We start from the raw sequence: 15484 nt of genomic DNA, 5'->3' as shown, positions 1-15484 counted from the left end.
CCCTAGTCGCGATCAACCGTGTTTTCTATCCTTAGAAAATGCGGGCGTGACAGATCACATATTAATTACTAATCATTCCTTAAATATATAAATGTTGATTATGAGAAACTTAATCTTTCCTAAATGGTCGACAAAAAGGGTAAATATGTAATACATTACATTTTAAATGTAAAATACCTAAAATGTCCAAAATTGTGTATACAATTTTTGTTAATTTATCACTACCCAATTTGGAAATATATAAATATCTGCCAGCCTCATAAAACTTAACTATATCTTGATTCTTGAAGACTTGAACTCCAGGAGTCCGTCCGATAATTTAAAATCATGTTTAGATAACTTCCTACCTTATACTCTGGTTTAATTAGGAAAATATACTCCACAAAATATGTGGTAATATCCTAAAATTAAGGCTATAGAGTACATAAAACTTCCTAAATTAAAAACCGATATTCGTAAAAGGAAAAGTTTACATAATTAGATTGAATCCCAACCTGACTCTATATATACTCCAATTCGAATTCAAATAGTAGAAGAGTTGCATTGCCTATATATAATAATAATATACCCACATGCATTATCCTCCATTCATTCTCTCACAAATGGCGACATTGCTGCCGGAGTTGATCTTCGAGATTCTGAGCCGAACAAGTTTGGAAACGTTGGAACAATGCAAATCCGTTTCAAAGGATTGGAAACAAATCATTTACGACCCCACTTTTATCCCTCTCCATTCCCTACGAACCAACTCCCTCTTCGGCTATTTCTTCCAAACCTTGAAATCTTCAAATTACCGCTCCGCCTTCGTCTCCACAGCCGCCGGAGCCATCGAATCCACGTGGCCCCGCTGCGACGGCGTCGAAATCCTAGCCTCCTGCGATCAAGGCATTCTCATCTGCGAGAGACAAATCTGCTGCCGCAACAAGCGGTTCTACGCCTGCAAGCCCGCCACCGCCCAATGGCAACCTCTCCCCAATCCCAAACTCCGCTACCAAACCAAGGCCGTTGCCGTCGTCGTCGCCCGATCCCATCCCCTTCGCTACGTCATCGTTCGATTGTACGCGTTAGGGAGCCAGCTCCACTGCGAGATCTTCGATTCCGAGAGATGGAGATGGGAGAAGATTATCGAATGCTCGCCTCCCTACGGAGAGATTGTGATGAATGGCTCGCCCTCTGTCACCACCGCAGGCCGATTCGTGCACTGGCTTACATTGAACGACAGCGTGCTGACGCTGGACGTGGAGAAGAGGCGTTTTCGATGCTCTGCGCTGCCAGGATGCCTTCCTAAGAGTAGATGGACGTGGCCGAGGTTGGTGGAATATGAAGGGGAATTAGGGTTTATGTGTCAAGTAGAGGAAAAAGAGATGGAGGTGTGGAGCAATGGAAAGAAGAAGGCGGTGGTGAATATGAGAGATACGGGTTTGCAACACCCGGTGGCTGTGGAGTTTTGCAGTAGCAATGTGGTTTTCATAACAAGTATGGAAGGAGGTGGTTTTTATAATTTGCAAAATCGCAGTTTTAGTAAAGTTGAAGTACCTTACGATCTTAGGATTCCATTGCAAGTGTTTCGATTCAGATCCGATACACAAATTGTTCATCTCAATGCCTCCCAACACCACAACAACAACAAGATACACCTTTTTTGTAGCATGTAATTTTAGTATTATGCTCCTTGTTTTTACCTAACTTTTTGCCCTGTAATTTTCCTAGTTATAGTCTTTGCAAATTGTATTGTTATAAAATATTCTATGTATTTCGGTTTCATAGTTATAATATTGCAAATTGCGTTCTTTCTAGTATTGCAATATGCAAGAATGGGCCCTTTTGATTGCCTCAAGTTTTACTTCGTTTGGGTTATAATTGCTGATTTTTTTACTTTATTTTGTGGGCTGATAGTTTAGTGCTTAGAGGCCACATTAGTACTATGTTTTGGACTATACTTTGGATGCATTTCTTTTCCTAAATTTTGCTAGATAACCTAAAGTTAAAAGGATTCAAATAATTGGTCTGGTTTAGTCTATAAAGTACTCCCTCCATCTCTAAAAACAGAAACTTTTGAAATAGCATGAGTTTTAATATAAAAGAAAAGTGTGTTAATGAAAAATGGGTCCTACTTTATTAGAGTAAAAACAATTAGGAGAGGACTAGAAAAGAAAGAGTTTTTTTTTAGGCGTTGGAGGAAGTATATATTTAAAATAATGACTCCACCTTTGGTGGTCTATTACTTTACATGAATCATTTGAAACAGTAACTCGCCGGAGTGGGCTATGATATGCAATTTAAATTGAAATCAGTAAGATATTAGTATAATTCAAATACATGCGAACGGTTTATCTGCAGCCCAATGCAAACCACCCTTTGTCATAGTACAATAAACAATAAATTATCACCACTGTTTTCACTCTTGAATACACCATTAACAATTGGGATTTAAGTTTTCTTTAATTAATTATAAATTGTTGGGCCCATCTTATCTCTGATTAATTCAAATGCATGGCATCGTGGTCCAATGGCATTATCGACACGTTCACGAACCCACGTGTTATAAAATTCCTAACATGGCTGTCTGCGAAACTACCAAGTGTAAAAACTTTAACTTTCATGAATTATACAATATCTACTGAAAATGATATTTGTTGGGTCGTGATACCGCCGATCTCACACACGCACGAACGAGGAAATAAAGCACGCAAACGATATAACGTGGTTCGGTGATAATCCACCTACGTCCACGGAGAAGATGACCGGAATCTTATTGACGAACTCTTTACAATTACAACGAACTCACACTCACACTCTACCGCTCACAACTGCTTGCTATCTTGAGATTTAATCTCTCTGAGTGTGTGTATATGGTGTAATTCTGCTCTCTCACTACTGAGCTCTATCGAGCTATTTATACAAGATGCAATCAAGAAATAAAATCCAACTAACTCTATTTCCCAAAGTTAGTTATAACCGCTGCTCGGCTAAAACCGAACTGCCATTCTTGGTTAGCAACCGAACTGCATTTCTCGGCTATCAACCGAACTGCCTTTCTCGGCTATCAACCGAACTGCCTTTCTCGGCTATCAACCGAACTGCCTTTCTCGGCTAGCTCAAAGCCGAGCTTTATTTCTTGATCTCTTCTCGGAGCTGCCGAGGCTCCACCACTCGATCACAACCGGACTCAAAGCCGAGCTTCATTTCCGAGCTCAGAAGCCGAGCTCCAGTAGTTTGCATGGACACACTTTCACAAATCTCCACCTTGTCCTTGCAAAACTCCATCAATATCCGGATTCCCTTCTCAATCCTTGTTACAAGCTTCAACACTCCACAATCTCAACCAACTTCAAACAATGTTTGAATTTCGAAGTTGGCAGAGATTTTGTCAACATGTCTGATGCATTTTCTTCGGTAGGAACTTTCACCACATTGATCTTTCCACTTTGAATCTCATCTCTGATGAAGTGTCTCCTCACATCTATATGCTTCGACCTCTCATGGAACATTTGATGTTTTGCTAAACATATAGCCGAGTTGCTGTCACAGTTAATCTTCACTGCTCCCAGCTTCATTCCTAGATCTTGTAGTATCCCTTGCAGCCATTTTCCTTCCTTTGCAGCCTCTGTTAGCGCAATATACTCAGCCTCGGTCGTAGACAATGCAACCACAGACTGTAGATTTGATTTCCAACTCACTGCTGTGCCAAATAACGTGAATATGTAGCCACTTTGGGATTTTCTGTTGTCCAAGTTGGCAGCATAATCCGAATCACAAAATCCCTCAAGAACTTCATCCTTTTCAGACCAGGCTCCACCACCAAACTTCAAACCAATCATTACAGATCCCTTTAGATACTTCAAGATCCATTTCAGCGCGGCCCAGTGCTCTCTGCCCGGGTCAGCCATGTACCTACTGGCCACGCTTATAGCATGAGCAACATCCGGCCTTGTACAAATCATCAAGTACATCACACTGCCCACTATATTCGCATAGGGTATCAGACTCATTTCCCTTCTAGCTTCATCTGTCTTTGGCTCTTGTTCTTTGCTAAGTTTGAAATGGCCTGCCAATGGAGTGGAGACGAACCTTGCATCCTTCACTTGATACTTTTCTATCACCTTCCTGATGTAATCAGCTTGAACCAACCTCAGCTCCCTTTTTCCTCTGTCTCTGATGATATCCATCCCTAGGATCCGCTTTGCCTCCCCAAGGTCTTTCATTTCAAACTTCTGCTTCAGTTCCTTCTTGACAATCTGCAGCTCATTCTTGCTAGATCCAGCCAACAGGATGTCATCTACATACAGCAATAAGTAGGCAACTATCAGATCTCCCTTTCTCTTGATATATACACAGCTATCAAAGTTTGATCTCTCAAAATCCATCAGCTCCATCTGCTCATGGAATTTCTTGTTCCACTGCCTACTACTTTGCTTGAGGCCATATAGGCTCTTTTTCAGCAAGCAAACTTTCTTCTCCTCTCCAGGTTTCTCAAAGCCTTTAGGCTGCATCATGTAGATTGTTTCCTCTAGATCTCCATGTAAAAAAGCTGTCTTCACATCGAGTTGATGCAGCTCCCAGTTAAAATGAGCAGTCATGGCCAACAAGATCCGAATGGAAGTATGTTTCACCACTGGAGAGAACACCTCTGTGTAATCAATTCCCTCCACTTGTGTGAACCCCCTAGCAACCAGCCTTGCCTTAAAACGTATGCTTTCAACCTCCCCCACCTCTACCTTCTTTTTGAACAACCATTTGCAACTGATCAGTTTCTGTATCCCTGGATCAATCACCAAAACCCAAGTTCCATTTTTCAATAGGGACTCAATTTCTTCTTCCATGGCCTTGATCCATTTCTGACTTTCCTTGCAACTCATGGCTTCTTCATAGGTCGAGGGCTCTGAAAACATGAGTACTTCTGCTACACATAGAGCAAAGAAGCTCATATCATAATCTGAAAACCTACTAGGCAAGCCTGCATTCCTCCTCGGATTCCTTCTAATTTCCTGACTTGCAGCAGCTTGCTCCATTGGTGGATCATGATCACTCACATCCTGAGCTGGTTGAGGATTAAGTACTCCACCTTCTTCTTGATTTTCTGTAATATCAGCATCCTCATCTGTATCTGTTCCACCAGATCCTTCACCATACTCAAAGTTCTGCATACTAGAGCTGCTGCCACCATCAGAGGCTCTTCCATTTTTCTTGAATGGCATTTCTTCTTCATTGAATATTACATCTCTGCTCACTATAACATTCTGACCTTCTCCATCCAAGTTCCACAATCTGTATCCCTTCACACCATCTTGGTATCCTAACATTGCACATTTCTTGGCTCTTGGTTCTAATTTATTCTGCCTTATATGTGCATAAGCTGCACATCCAAAAATCTTCAATGCAGAATAATCTCCCAAGCTCCCATACCATCTCTGATCTGGGGTCTCATCAGAGATTGCTGAAGAAGGACACTTATTGATGAGGGCAGCTGCAGTAGAAACGGCCTCTGCCCAAAACTTCTTTGGCATTCCAGAATAAAATAGCATACATCTCACTTTCTCTAGCAATGTCCTATTCATTCTCTCTGCCAACCCGTTTTGTTGGGGGTTTCTTGGCACTGTCCTATGTCTCCTTATTCCCTTCTCCTTACAGAAGCTATCAAATTCAGTAGACAGAAACTCCATGCCATTATCAGTCCTAAGATATTTCAGCACTGACCCTTTCTCATTCTCATATCTAGCATGCCATTCTCTAAACTTCTCAAATGCTTGGGACTTCTCTTTCAGGATATATATCCATACTTTTCTTGAATAATCATCTATGATGGAGATGAAATACTTACCTCCACCTATGGATTCAGTTGGAGATGGCCCCCAAAGGTCACTGTGGGCATACACAAAGGGTGCGGTTGAAGTGTGCTTCCCACCAGTGAATGGCAGCTTCTTCGCCTTTCCAAGAATGCAAGATTCACACTTACTCAGTTTCTCTGATGTACCTAACTTCATCACACCACGTTTGGCCAGCTGCCTGATGCCCTTTTCACCCACATGTCCCAGCCTAGCATGCCAAATATTAAGATTCTCTGACTGAGCAACATTCACTGCATCAACCACTGTCTCTCCCAGCAAGTAGTACAAGCTATTCTTTCTTTGGGCCTCCATAATGATTCTGGAACCCTTTGTTACTCTGAGAATCCCATTACTGGAATCAAACTTGTACCCCTTTGATTCTAACAATCCAAGAGAGATCAAGTTTCTCTTGATCTGTGGTATAAACCTGACCTCTGTGAGAGTCTTGACACTTCCACCCTTCATTCTGAGCTTGATCTCCCCAATGCCCTTGACATCACACGTCTGATCATTCCCCAGCATCACTGATCCTCTCCATGCTGACAATTCTTGAAACCAGGATTTGTGAGAGCATATATGGAAGGAGCAGCCCGAGTCCATAATCCAGCACTCTTCAATCTTTGCTCCTGAGTGTATATTCAAGGCCTCGTTGGCCTCCACCTCTTGAGCTAGATCAGCAGTCTCCAGGTTGCCAGCCATCTCTTGCCCTTGCTTCCTTCTCCAAGCATTGCAAGATTTCTTTAAATGGCCCGGTTTCTTGCAATAATAGCAGCTCTTGGTCTCCTTCTCTCCCTCAGCCCTCTCCTTCTTTGGTTTCTTTTTCTTGAAGCCTTTCTTGTTCTGACTTTTCTTCAGATACAAACTTTCAGCTACTGGATCATTTTTCCTTGAAGAAGTTGGATGATCAATCCTCTGTGATTCTTTCAATTTTAGGGCAGAATGAATCTCCTCATAGGTAACCTTGGACTCTCTTCCAAGTAGCACCGCATCCTTGAAATGTTCGAAACTTTTAGGAAGGGAATTCAGCAACATCAAGGCTTTGTCCTCATCCTTGATTACCTCATCGATGTTTTCAAGATCATCAATACACTTTCCGAACTCCTCAAGCTGCTCAGCAATGCTTCTTCCATCCGAGAACTTGAAGGCAAGAAGTTTCTGCTTCAAATGCAATCGATTCGCAAGGGACTTGGTCATATATAATGACTCAAGTTTTGTCCACACCCCTGCGGCTGTCTCCTCCTTGGAAACCTCTCTAAGCACCCTATCTGTCAAGTTTAAGATCAGGGTGCTATAGGCCTTGTATTGCATGTCTTGAAGCCTCCCTTTCTCCTTCTCGTCGGCCTCCGGATTCTCTTTAGGATCACTATTTCCCTTCAAGACATCCCATAGGCCTTGCTGCATCAAGATGGCCTTCATCTTCAGCCTCCACAGCCCAAAATCGTTTCTGCCGGTGAACTTCTCCACCTCGAACCTGGCCGTGGACATTTCTCGAACAAACGGTGGGCAATCGCCAAGATCGGCTCAGACAACAGAGCTCCCGGACTTCAACTCGCCCAGAAAACCAATCAAGAAAACGTTTCAACGTTTCCCACAGACGGCGCCACTTGTTGGGTCGTGATACCGCCGATCTCACACACGCACGAACGAGGAAATAAAGCACGCAAACGATATAACGTGGTTCGGTGATAATCCACCTACGTCCACGGAGAAGATGACCGGAATCTTATTGACGAACTCTTTACAATTACAACGAACTCACACTCACACTCTACCGCTCACAACTGCTTGCTATCTTGAGATTTAATCTCTCTGAGTGTGTGTATATGGTGTAATTCTGCTCTCTCACTACTGAGCTCTATCGAGCTATTTATACAAGATGCAATCAAGAAATAAAATCCAACTAACTCTATTTCCCAAAGTTAGTTATAACCGCTGCTCGGCTAAAACCGAACTGCCATTCTTGGTTAGCAACCGAACTGCATTTCTCGGCTATCAACCGAACTGCCTTTCTCGGCTATCAACCGAACTGCCTTTCTCGGCTATCAACCGAACTGCCTTTCTCGGCTAGCTCAAAGCCGAGCTTTATTTCTTGATCTCTTCTCGGAGCTGCCGAGGCTCCACCACTCGATCACAACCGGACTCAAAGCCGAGCTTCATTTCCGAGCTCAGAAGCCGAGCTCCAGTAGTTTGCATGGACACACTTTCACAATATTATTGACGTACTTCTTGTAATTATCATTTAGTATAAAGTATCACATTTGGAGTTTTTACCAAATTTGTTTCTGCAAAAAATTGCGATGATATATAACCATAAAAATGATGTTATCGTAGCTCATACGAAAGCTATAAAATGACACGAATTTTAAAAAAGATCCTAAAAAAAGAATTTTACTCCATTCATCCTAAAAAGGTCCTAAAAAAAGAAATAGGTAGTAAATGACACAAATTTTAATGTACAACTGATAAAATAAGACAAAGATAGAAAAAGGAAAAAAAGCGAGGAAATTAGTAATTGAATGAGGGTTAATTTCTTTTAGGAATTATATTATAAATAATGTATATGATAATTATTAATTAACAATTTTCAATATTTAGACAGAACTAAATTTTGAAACACCCTAAAATAATAAAACTTAGTCTGTGTTAAGATGATCTAGAGCAATCAAATCAATAAAATATGGAAACGTGGAAGTTGGGGCATTGACTTATTAGCTCTTTCCTTCGTTACATAAAGAGTTCCTTTTAATCTTGTAGTACATCAAGAGTTTTATTTTATTAGATATGTTAACTTATTTTTACTTATATATTACTCCCTCCATCCCATTTTAAGTGATTGACCTTTTTTGGCACGTATTTGGAAAAATGATACGATTCTCTCTCTCTCTTACTTTACTTTTTTTTTTCTACTCTAACTATTTATATCATATTTGCAAAACAACGATCAAAAAGAAATCACTTGAGCTGGGATGGAAAGAGTATTGTTATATAAAATTAATTCCGATAATTCAAAATTATCAAACCATCCAAAAGTGACGAGGTAGAGTACAACCTCATCAAAAGTACACAGACTAAAAAACGGAAGCAAAAAACTCAACAAAGCTAATAGTACAACAAGTGCAAAACCGACAGAGAGCTAGAAAGAAAAAAGTAGCAGTCGAAAGCACGGCAAACCACGAACTAACAAGAAGAAGGCAAACAACAGGAGCAAAGTAAGACCCAAGGGGTACCTGAGAGAATATCAGACAACGAGTAGGGAGCAAGAGGCAGCGCCCACCTATTTCGTGTGTTTCTCAAGCCTTCAAACCTAGTGTCAACCCACCCACTCTCTAATGACATTCCAATTCTTCAGTATTTGTCTCGGTGAGAAGGGGAAGTGTGGGCACCATCCTCTAATCCACTTGCCAAGGAGCCAAAACAGTCGATTTTTCTCAAACTTCCAATTGGGTTAGATGTTTTAGAACACGATGTAGTTACGAATATTCCAAATGGACCATGCGGTGACATAAAAAGATAGAGATCCAAGTTTTAACATTATTTACAAAACTGTCATTTAAACCATAAAATAATATAAGGCAAAAATTATCCATTATAAATAAGATAGATAAATTTGACATAGAAGGCTTTATTACAATAGAAAAGAAAAATGCTTCAACTTCCCAAAAAGTTGTCTTTAATCCAAAATTTCCCTTCCAAAAGCATACCTGAAAATAAAAAATTGAAATCAATATTTTTGTTGAAATGATTAAAACTAAAAAATCCTAACTTGTGTACGGCTTTCTTAATTCGAATTGGATATATCACATTAATATATTATGAATGTAACAATGTGAATATATTACATTAGTTAAAAATCCAATAAAGGGGGAAGGAGAGAATAATACTGAGACAAAGAAAAAGAATACATTTAATGAGAGATGCCCAAGGTTTTTGGTTCGGGCAGTTAATCGAGGAACCGTAACCGGCGGTTCCGGTTCCAAACCGGAACCGTGAGATTTAAATCGAACTGAAACAGTCATTTTTGGAACCGTGGTTCGATTCGGGTTTCAAAATTCTGGAACCGAAACCATGTCGGAACCGCCAAAAACCCCGCCAAAAACCGTCGGATACCGGCTGTTCGGAACCGTAAAAAAATGCCGGAAAACCGGCGGTTCCGAATCATAGCCGCGAAACACCCTCGCTGTTCGGTTCCGGTTCAACTAGACGTCACCACGGTTCGGGAACCGGCGGTTCACGGTTCGGAACCGCCGGTTCCGGTTCGAAAATAAGTGGAACCGGAACCGGCCCGGCCAAGGATCGGCGGTTCCGGTTCCGGAACCGTGAACCGCCGGTTCACGTGAACCACGGAACCGCCTAGGTTTGCCCGGTTCCGGGCCGGTTCATCCGGTTCGGCGGTTTTTTTTTTTTTTTTGCATTTTAAATTTGTAATTCAAGTAAAATATGTAGATATATTTGCATAAATACAATTAGAATAAAGCGATGTTCAAATGCAATTTTATTGATACAAATTACAACTTTAAAATTACAAATTACAACTTTACAATTACAAATTACAACTTTAAAATTACAAATTACAACTTTAAAATTACAAATTACAACATAAAAATTAGAAATTACAACTTCAAAATTATAAATTACAAAAACTTAAAGTCTTGATTACAATTTACAAAATTACATATTCGAAACAAAGGGGAGAAAAAAGAAATAAAGGAAAAGGACTTGAGCTCAAATTAAATTTAAACTTAAATTTAAAATTTAAGTTGAAATTTAAGTTGAGATGCCTACGTATCCTCAATGCTCAATTGCATTTTGGAATCAAAGTCCACGTAGTTCTCTTACCTTGCTTACCTATTTGGCTTGATTGGAGGAATTGGCGCCTACTCTTCTTCATCGGGGAAGTAGTCTTGGTCCGGTTGTACTACTTGATTGTCCCAATTCGGTTCTTGGTCTCTAATTTCGGTGGAGCACCAATCATCAAGTAACATGGTGGCTTCCATGTTTTGCCCGGTGAGTCTACTTCTTCGGTCGTCCAAGACGTTGCCTCCAACACTAAAGGCCGACTCGACGGCGACAGTGGAAGCCGGAACCGCAAAGATCTCCTTGGCCATTGATGCAAGGATTGGAAAATCTTTCTCGTGTGATCCCCACCATTCTAGGACGTCGATTTGTTGGGGAACGGGACCTCCTTCTTCCTCATTTAATGAAAAATGTGAGTCAAAATATAAATCTAACTCACTTGTCGAATGTGCCATCCTTCCTCCGCTGCTGAAGCCGTATAGGTCCGCCAATTGGGATTGGGCGTCGGGGTCATCAACTTGGAAGAAGCCAAAGTTATGTGTTTGACGGGGGGGTCTAGGTCGAACTTGGTGGGTAGTGTTGTACTTGGCTTCGTAATCGTGAAAGAGAGCCCGCAAGTCGAACTCGAAATTTCTTTGGAGGCTTGGGATGTGGGGAGGTTTATTTGGAATGTTTGGGCAAGGTTTATGTAGTTGTCGTCGTCTTCGTCAGTTTGCAAAGCTCGGAGTGGTTCAAGATCAATAGAAGCTAAATTGTTGTAATAAAATTCTAAAATTTTGAAAGTACCAACTAGTTTCCACTTTGGATCCAAAACTTTGGCAAGCAAAAAAACAGTTGGGATCTCATTGAAATACTTGAGCCATTTTTCAATCATGTAATATAAAACACACATTAGCTCAAGATTGTTTGTGGAATTTTTTATTGCAGTTTTAAAACCAAGTGATATGATCATGCAATGTTCTAAAACACGAACGGATGTGCAATAATACACACCCGATAACTCCATAGTGGCATTTCGAAAACCTTTGAATAATTTAAATAAGCTCATGCTTTGTTCCCAACAAGAAGATGTTAGATACAAATCATCAACAGGGTAAGTTCTATAAAAATCAACTAAATAATCTATATGCTCTAATGTAGATTGCAACATGTCATATGTAGAGTTCCATCTAGTAGACACGTCTAAAGTAAACTTTGTGTACCTTATTTTCTTCGAGTGGCAATACTTCTTCCACGCCTTGCCAATTTGAGGCTTCCAGTGGATCAAGGATACAGCTGTAGTAATAGGTTGGATATGTCTTTGCCATAAAGACAAAACATCTTGTACACATAAGTTTAAAATATGACAAATACATCGTTGGTGAAAATACTTACCACTTATCACCGGGGAACAAGCCGCAATTAAATCGGATATACTAGCGGTGTTGGCGGTTGCGTTATCAAAACCAACCGAAAATATCTTGTTGCATAACTCATACTCATTCAAAACTTGAATAATTAGAAATGCAATTGCTTGTGCGGTGTGTGGGGAAGGAAATTATCTAAAACCAATTAAACGTTTATTTAAAGACCAACTATTGTCTATAAAATGACATGAAATTCCCATGTAGGAATTTCGTTGGAAAGAATCCGTCCACACATCGGAGCAAATATTAACTTTGTGCCCCAAGGTGGATAGAAATTTTCCAATCTCCCTTTTTTTGTCAAAAAACTGACGGTTGTTAGATCTTTGAGCAGTAGTGGGGGGAATTCTTTTTGCAGCAACATTAAAAGCTTGTTGCATAGTAATTTCATATTTTCTATCATTAAAAAAATTGAACGGCAAATGTTTCATTGCCGCCCATCTTACCATGATATCGGTAACATTTTTAGGATCATATTTAAATAGTGGCGTACCTGTTTGAGACGATGAGCCGGAGGGGAAGTTGATTTGGGTTTGGGACTTAGTATGCCCATATTCCACGGGGTGTTTTGTCTTCAAATGCTTATGGAGAGTACCATATCCCCCACCGGTTCCAAAGGGATAGACTTTATCGCAATAGTTGCAATATGCTTTGAACTCACTTGTCTCCACGGTAGTGGTCGGATCATTAGGATTTGAAATTACAACCGGTACCTTCTTGTAATGTTTGGTGAAGATATCGGATTTCAACTTGGGAGGCATCTTCTTCTTTTGTCGTCCTGCGGAAGGAGGAGGAGCATCGGCCTCCTCATCATCATTTTCGCTTACTTGGCCGGTGCTAGAAGGGGGGAATTGATGCGATCCATCATCGCCTTCGTCCGACGATAGATTTACATCGTACTCGAACCGCGAAGCCGAATGTGAATGCCCCCCTTGTTGGTCGTCGTCGTCGGGCCCGCCGAGGGCAAGTAACAAGGCCGCATTTCTATCTTCTTCCTCCTACGAAAATTATACGATACGACTAAGTAAAAATACTAACACAAATGAATTTAATACTAACATAAAAATAAAACACATTAGAACTTACTTGTGCTCGAAGAGCGGCTCGCCTTCCCACCTCCTCCGCAACTTGTGCTCTAGTAGGGGCACGGCGACGACGAGTATCACTTTGATCTTGGGCAAGTCCCTTTCCCCGATCACCGCCACGACGAGATGAAGACATGATATTTATGGAAATTCAAAGTGGAGAGTAGAGAGTAGTGTGATTGTGTGAATATGATAACGTGAACAACGTGAGTAAATTATGAGCGCAAATAACGTAAACAACTTGAGAGAATGAGGATGGAGAATAGAGAAATTGAGATTGAGAGAGAAATTCTTATTAACACAAGAATGGGGTGAGTAGAAATGAAGAGGATGGGGGTATTTATAGGGGAAAATTGTGATTAAAAAAAATAAATTTTGAAAAATCACGGCGAACCACCGGTTTGCCGCCAGAACCGCCGGTTTTGAGGTGGAACCGGCGGTTTTGAGAACTGTTTGAAATTTCAAATTTTGAAAAATGCGGCCGGAACCGCCGATTTTGCCCCCGGAACCACCGGTTTTCGCCGGAACCGGCGGTTTTTCAGCCGAAACCGGCGGTTTCCGTCAACGGTTTCTGACCAAACCGGCTGCCAGGGGAGTGGTTTCTGAAAAGGCTAAGAAGTAGGTCTGAAAAGGTGTCGGGAACCGCCGAACCGGCGGTTCAGAACCGGCGGTTCGGAACCGCCGGGTACGGTTCGCGAAATATCCGGAACCGGCGGTTCCGGTGCCGGTTCGAACCGCCGCCGACGGTTCCGGTTCCGGTTTGGAACCGCCGCTGACGGTTCCGGGCCGGTTCGTCCGGTTCGGTTCGGATTGGTGACGTCTAGGTTCAACAATTTCCAAAACCAGCGGTTCCGAACTGTAACCGCTGGTTCTGGAACCGTAGGCATCTCTACATTCAAAAAGTAAAATATTCAAGCAATAGTGAACTGAGAAGTGAGAATTAAATAATGATGTAGCATATCATAAAATATTATTCTCTTTATCCACCATTTAAAGTGCACTAGAGCATTATGTTCCATTAGTGTTAGAACAAATTCTTTTAGGTTAATCTATTAGAGTTTATTCATTTCTTTTTTCTACAAAAATATATTAACACCTTAATCTCTATTAATACATTATTATTTCTCTCACTTTAGGCTCTTTTACTTTATTCTCTCTTCTACTTTATTCTCAATCTCATTCCACTTAACTTTTTAAATATAGATTCCTTAATCTTTATGCCCAAAATAAATGCTCCAACAATAATAGAATGAAGAGAGTAATTGAAATGCTAAAATTAAAATGTACTTAGAGCGACAAAATGCATAGTTTTCATGGAATCGCCTACTCGTTGCCAAAAATCATGCCCAAATATATTTGACTAGATCTTCTTGGAGTTGGACACGGGTGACAGCATCACGCGTAAGTAGAATGAATATTTTTAAGAGATGAATACGAGTAGAATGAACTGTGGATAATTTTTGATACTATTAAAAAATGAATAATGAATGGGTTATATTTATGGGAGGAACTAGAGGATAAAAATATAACGAACTAGAGTAACTAGAGGATAATATTTGAGGATGCAGAAAATTATTTTATTATATTTTTTCTGTTTTTTAAAATAAAAATTCCAACGGTCATAACGACCTCCACTCGCGGGGACGAGTGGGCTGACTGCCCTCTCTATAGCGAGCCACGTGTGTCAGGTGCGTCATCCGCAATGGGTCTCACCAGCGTCTTGTCCCCCGGACGACTAGACAAGCCATCTTGCCGTGGATAACACCGTTGCCGGATGCTCTAATGGAATTCAGAGTGTGACTTTTCTAAAGTTCTTTTATAATTAAATGTGATTGTAATAGTAAATAAGATTTTAGATCATGGATATCAATGAGACATTTTTTCGTAGATAAAATGAGTTAATTAACGATTTGGTTAAAAAACAAGAACCAAATGGTTATTATGTTTCATTTTTTTATTACGACAATATATACAATTATCATCATCAAAATAACAAAAAAAAAAGTGACAGGCGGGTGGAGGAGGCTACAACAGTTGAGGCGGCAGATAGGAAGAAGATGGGTGGAGGAGGTACGCACATCATCAAGATGTATATGTCCATTTTTTATCTTTGTTTTAAAAGATTATTTAGATAATCATATATGAGAGTGGTGTCGATGTTTTTTATATTTATTAAAGATATTTGTGCAACAGAAACATAATTTTTTCTGATTTGACAGAGCAGGGACTACTACAATAATTTTAATGTCATTTTTGAGTTGAAAATAATAGAAAGAGAAAGAGACATTATGAATAGTCACTGTATATCGGAAATTATATTTCTCTGGAATCATAATTGGATGAATTATAATTTTCAATAATAAATCTGCTTCTA

General features: G+C 40.4%; 1 protein-coding gene across 1 annotated transcript; it reads left to right on the top strand.

The window, feature by feature from the left end:
- Positions 1-572: 572 nt before the first annotated feature.
- On the top strand, positions 573-1655 carry LOC121778911 (F-box protein At5g49610-like). The gene has a single exon (XM_042176298.1). It carries the CDS (start codon positions 573-575, stop codon positions 1653-1655), a length of 1083 nt encoding a protein of 360 aa, XP_042032232.1.
- Positions 1656-15484: the final 13829 nt, after the last annotated feature.

This window comes from Salvia splendens, chromosome 19 (genome assembly GCF_004379255.2).
Source record: "Salvia splendens isolate huo1 chromosome 19, SspV2, whole genome shotgun sequence".
NCBI classification, from domain to species: domain Eukaryota; kingdom Viridiplantae; phylum Streptophyta; class Magnoliopsida; order Lamiales; family Lamiaceae; genus Salvia; species Salvia splendens.
This window is presented reverse-complemented; position numbering and strand designations above follow the sequence as displayed.